This window comes from Molothrus ater, chromosome 2 (assembly GCF_012460135.2).
Source record: "Molothrus ater isolate BHLD 08-10-18 breed brown headed cowbird chromosome 2, BPBGC_Mater_1.1, whole genome shotgun sequence".
Classification (NCBI taxonomy): domain Eukaryota; kingdom Metazoa; phylum Chordata; class Aves; order Passeriformes; family Icteridae; genus Molothrus; species Molothrus ater.
In genome coordinates, this window is record NC_050479.2 from 74,382,003 (window position 1) to 74,387,798 (window position 5,796).

General features: G+C 43.6%; 1 protein-coding gene across 1 annotated transcript; it reads left to right on the forward strand.

Annotated features, from left to right (window-relative positions):
• Positions 1-615: 615 nt before the first annotated feature.
• On the forward strand, positions 616-2,320 carry LOC118685244 (vitelline membrane outer layer protein 1-like). Its single transcript, XM_036380691.1, is given in 3 exon segments — positions 616-783; positions 1,247-1,344; positions 2,041-2,320. Coding segments are annotated over 3 exon segments (546 nt in total).
• The last annotated feature ends 3,476 nt before the right edge of the window (positions 2,321-5,796 follow it).

The window sequence follows — 5,796 nt, forward strand, 5'->3', positions numbered from 1 at the left end:
CGTCCCAGCATATCTGACTTTGGCTAAGCTTGCTGCAAAAGCAAAGCATACAGGTTTTTTGAGATTAAAAAGGCTGTTGAAAAGAAGGATATTAAAACCATAAATTACCTAATTTGTTGAGATTCCCAGGAATCCTATTCAGCAGAAGGTATTGGGAGACACAGGCCTTGAGTTTACTTACTCTTTGTTCCAGGCCACGTCCCTTATATTTCTTCATCTAGTCTGACCTTCCTTGCCAAATAGCAAGAGGTAAAATGGTTATGGAAGTTACTCTCAGAAGACAAACATTCCCATGGCCAAATATCTGCATAGCCAGAAGAAGAAATCAATATTAAGCTTCTACAGTAGGGAGCACACAGGTGTTCCCATAGCCCTTCAGCGGTGGTGGATACACCTATGGCCACAGGATCTGCTGCATATCAGCTACTGAACTCCCAGAGGATCTCCTCGTGGGCACTGTGAGCAGGTCAGCAAGTGCTGTGCCACTGCCTGGGTGGAAACTCTTGTTCCAGTGGTGTTTGTCAATGGACTTCTAGGGAAAGGCAAGCAGCCTTGGGAGGATATAAATTCCGCAGTCCATACACCAGCTCTCCTTCAGCAGAAGCAGAGCGTGAAATGAAGTTCCTCATGCCAGCCACCCTCATCCTGCTCCTCCTGTGCCCCCCAGGCACAGGGATGCATGGTTACACCTCTGTCCTCTCTGTGCCCAACAGAGGCCACTGGGGCAAGTGGGGCAGCGGGCAGTTCTGCCACCATGGCTATACCAATGGATTTGCACTGAAGGTAAAAGTCTCTCCATTCCCTACCGTCCCTGTCCCTAAGGATCTTCTGCAGATTTTTCATCTTCTTGAGTATGATACTCAGTACATAAAGCTATGAACCTTCTGGCAAGTGTTGCCACTGTAGCTACACCAGAAAAGTCTGCATGTGGCTGGTGTTGCTGCGAGAAGTCATGTGGGTGAGAAAATCTGGAATCTGGGAGAGAGGCACCCACCACCAGTGTCTCTTCTGAGACTCTGCCTTACCTGTTGGGTCAGATATAGTTAGAAAACACAAAGAACATGTTACAAGGGTTAGTTAGGTGGTTTCCCAGTGACAGCTGTCTTTTCCAATGTGCTTTCCAAGGCATTTTCTCTTTCCCATTACAGAAAGGAGGTAGGACTTTTTAGGACAGGCATGTAAAGGACTTTTCCTGGTTCTTTTTCCCCTTGCCTTTACCTCTGTCCCTGTGTGACTTCCATTGCAGGTGGAGCCTGACCAGTTTGGAAGTGATGACACAGCTCTGAATGGCATATGCCTGCATTGCCAGGATGACTCAATAACCACTGAGTCCTTGGTGGGGGAGTAAGTGACACTTTCTCTCCTGTTTGTCATGCACCAGCCCACAAAACACCCATGGCTGTGACCATTTGCAGGGGTCTCTTCTCTCTGACTTGCTGTATTCATAGTGCTGTAGTGTAGAGAATTAAAACAAGTGGTTAGGGGTTGTTTTTCATTAATTTTGAGGGTTATTAAACAGGGTTTAATAACTTTAACTTAAGTTAAAGTAACTGAACTTTACTACTTTTTGTTTGCCCTTGGATTTCCTGCAGAGCACTGTAAACACCTGAAGTTTGGTCCCAGGGTCAGAGTCTTTCTTTGGAAGGGTTTCTAACCATGCATTTAGAAACTGCCAGGTCCAAGCCCTGGCCATGCTGCAGGGAACAGTGCTGCACCTCTGGCTGCTGTCCCGGCTGCCTGCTGTGTACCTGTCACACATGTCAGGGATGTATCATAAAACCTACGCTCAGGCTGCCCTCAGAGTTTCCACCAGAACCATAAATATCTCAGGTTTCCTGATGTGTTTCTTATGAGATATCAATGAAGAGAAAAGTACGTCTTTGGAAGGCAAGGAAAACAAAAGGAGAAAGTAAAGGGCCCCAGACTGCAGCACGATGCTGTGTCAGAGAGGTGTTAAGCTTCTGAGCAGCATGACAAGCAGAAGGAGCATTTCCCAGCAGCTCACAGAACCCAGACATTTTTCCATTTGCTTTTTGTCAGGTGAGGTTCCTGGACCAGCTTCCAAGTTTGCCCTGGAGGCTACCTAATCTCCTTTTCACTGAGAACAGAGAAGTCCCAAAGAGCAGGTGATGACACAGCAGCCAATAACATCCAGTTCAGATGCTCAGACGAAGCTGTGCTGGTTGGTGATGGACTCTCTTGGGGCAGCTTTGGCCCGTGGACCAACAGCTGCAAGATATGTGGTCTCCAGACCAAGGTAGAGCCCCCACAGGGACTTCAGGATGACACAGCACTCAATGATGTGAAGTTCTTCTGCTGAAAATGAGCACTTGCTCCAGCTTCCTCACATCCCATATCCCACAGCAAGTGAAGTATCAGTAAGGCTTTGCTCTAGCTTTATCCTGGGGTGTGCCCATGATGTTTTGACTGCTTGCATCTTGCTGTTCTGGCCAACGCCTTAGGTGATGATGTCTTTTACAGCTACTGCTAAGTTAGCATAGCCAAATCTTTGCATCAACTACTGCTGGTATGTTGCTGTGAAAATGCTCAATCTCTAGCAACTGCTCAGAGCTGACAGATTTCTCAACTTTCTTTTTTTCTGACTGGCCAGTTTCTTTGAGGTTTGGTCTGCCCATTTTTTCCTTATTTGAAGTAATACTTGATCTGTCGGTATGACAAACAGGGAAGAATGGGTATTTGAGTGCATTTGAAGCTTCTGACCAAAGCCAAGATGAGTAACAAGACACAAGCAGGGTGAAATAGAAGTTTGGGTGGGCTCATGAGAAGCATCAAAAGTTTGCTGTCATTTCCCACTCCTAGCTTGAATTGCCTCAAGATTTGTACATGTTTTTTGCAAGCAATCTGTTAGCTCCTGCCTTAGGAAACATGGCTAGAAAGTGTGTTTGCACTGTGCATTCATCTGTGTGGCACTGAACCACCCAGGTGGGTTGTAGCTCCCCAGGCCTTCCTAGCTGCTGCATTGCAGTGTGCTCTGCTGGTTCACCTGGCTGCTACTGCAAAACATTTTCACGGGACTTGGATTTTGTTTGTTGCCTCTGGGCTTCATGCTTTAAATAGAATGGGGGAGAATCCAAACTAAAAATAAACTCTATGTCATTCATCCATTTTTTATGCTCCAATTTCCTGGTTAAGCTGGAAGTTATTACCTTGTCCTGATATGCTAGATGTAAAGAATGTACTCTCAATTCAGGGAAAAAGAATGTTTGGAGATCATTATCACACTTTATCAAGCCACCAAGCCTCTCTGGCAAGAGGTTGAGAAGACTTGCTGGCTCTCTGGGCACCTCCTAGGAAGCGTAGCTGTTGCTTTTTCCTCAAAACAATGCATTATGCATCTTTGTGCGCTTGGAAAAAAGGTAGGGGTGTGGTGTTGACATTCTCCAGGTGACTGCTGGGGTTGGGCTGTGGGATGTTGTGTCTGGGACCACAGCCACGTGGAGCAGCACAGAGCTGATGGTGGAGGTTCCTTCTGCCAGTTCACATCCTCTCCTTAGCACACACATAGTAGCCATCTCCATTCTGGCTCTTCAGGCATACAAATTTTTCTTACTGTTGCTTACCTCAAAACGTACTCTAATAATAATTGTATTTCCTTCCACTGAAGCACTTCAGCAAAGCTTCCATAGTGCAAGAAGAATCTCAGAAAAATTCATGCATTTGAATGATTTTATTTTAAAAAAATGAAATTTTCTAATCAGACCTTCTGCTGCAAGTTTTCATAGTTCTGATTTGTTTAATCTCAGGATTTGATTTATTTCTTAACATTTGGTATTTCTAAATGATCCTTTAACTGCTTTCTCTCTTCCTCTTGATTGCAGACATTTTAAGTGCGCAAATGCTTTATTAAAGAAATGCTTACTTTGTAAAACCAGCCCAGTCATCACTTGAAATACTGATTATTAGCTTCAAGGAACTGTTGTGTAGCTTCCATCTCAATTTAGCAGTTTCTGAAAAAATCCTTATTTATCATATATTCAGCTCTCTCTAAGCATATAAATCCCTCAGCTCTAGCAATTAGCCAAAAAAAAGCAAAACAAACTCTCCCCCCCCGCCAAAAAAAACCAAAAACCAACAAAAACAAACAACCACAAAATCACAACCTCTTTTTAACAAGGGGAACCAAACTAAACTAAAACTAAATTCTGATGCTATCAGAGTTAACTGGAGTTAGCAGTGCCCACACCATATCCTAACTTCCAAAATTACTATTTTCAAGCCCCACAAGGGGACATATTTTAATTTGCATCTAGTTGCTTGGCTTTCATTTTCCTGTGAAACAGGAATAATTTCAGCTTGCAAGCTGACATCCAGTGTAATTAGCGAGGCAATATTTGGGGACATAAAAGTAAAAATAGCTGCATTGATCTAAGCAAAATAGGCTTAATTTGATGAAAGTGAGCAGAAATCATGGTGATACAATTATCTGCATCATCTCCCAAAGCCTGGGAATCCCCTTGCTGAGGCAGAGGCAGCTCCATGCACTTCACAGAGGTCTTAGAGGGCCAAGTGCTGGTCACCTTCCACCAGAGCACGTTGGACAAGCAGAAACCATCAAGTATTAATGCTATAACACTCCATGATCAGTGTCACCAGCAAATTTGGCAACAGGACATTCCAAGTGCTTTTGTTTTAGCATGTGAGTAAGTTGTGTTTTTGTGAAAGCCGTACTGAGTGGACCTAAGCTGTGTGTGCAGCCAATTATGTGAGGGAAAAAAGGTCAGATAGTTCATCATCTCCATATAGAGAAGGTTTCTAACAGAGTTAATTTTTGGAATGACCAATGCTACTGAGCTGAAGTGCTTGAAAGAAGGAATGGCATTTCGAGTGACTTGTTCAAGAAGCAGAATCTGTTTTCTTATATATGTGTATGCACATGTAAATGTAGATGATGGAAAACTGGAGTTTCATATTGTGCATTTCTTCTCCAGAGGGTAATTCAGGTTGGAAGATGCTGATCATCTGTTCTTTCTTTGCAAATGAATGGTTCAGTTAATTTTGAGGTTTCACTGTGGGAAGAAGTATTCACAGTGTCAGCAAAACTAACCTTCTCTGCTTTCCTGTTATGCCAGGTGTAACACAGCTTCCTAATAGAGTATGAATAGACACTCCAAATGAGAGCTGTTCCAAGAAATGTTTGGAAAGCAGGATACCATCTTCTCCTCACATACTTTCTCATGTACTTATCAGCAACTTGAAAATTGCTATTTTTTTATCATCTGAATATTGATAAACCAGCTGGGTCTCCTTGGATGGTCCATTTGCAAAACATGGATCATACACAAACTAGAAAGTAGGTCTCAGGCATTTACTTCACTCAGAGTGGAGGAATCACTCTTATACCAGAAATGAAGGTATAAAACCATCATCTAAGTGTGCTGGAGCTGGTGTGGCTAAAAATGTGCATAGCTGGAATCTGTGAGTGGCTACGTCTGCATGACTCAAAAAAATGACTGTGTGTCTCTGGCACATCTACAAGTCAGGCATATGTTGCTAAAGAGCTAACACATAGTCCCTGTGGAATGTTGGTGGGACTAGTGGCAGGACCAAGGACCAAGCAAGAATTATCCCTGAATCGACTGATAACGTGGCAATTTTAGATCTGGAGCATGAGTAGGCTTGGGGAAGGCAAGAAGGAGTTTTCCACTGATCCATGCATATGCGGTACAGCTGCCAGGGAGACTGGCAGAAGTAGCAGATGTGGAGCTTTCCCAAAGTGAATTCTAAAAGCCAATTCTATTGAAAAGGACTGAATCAGACCGAGATCAGACCTGCTGT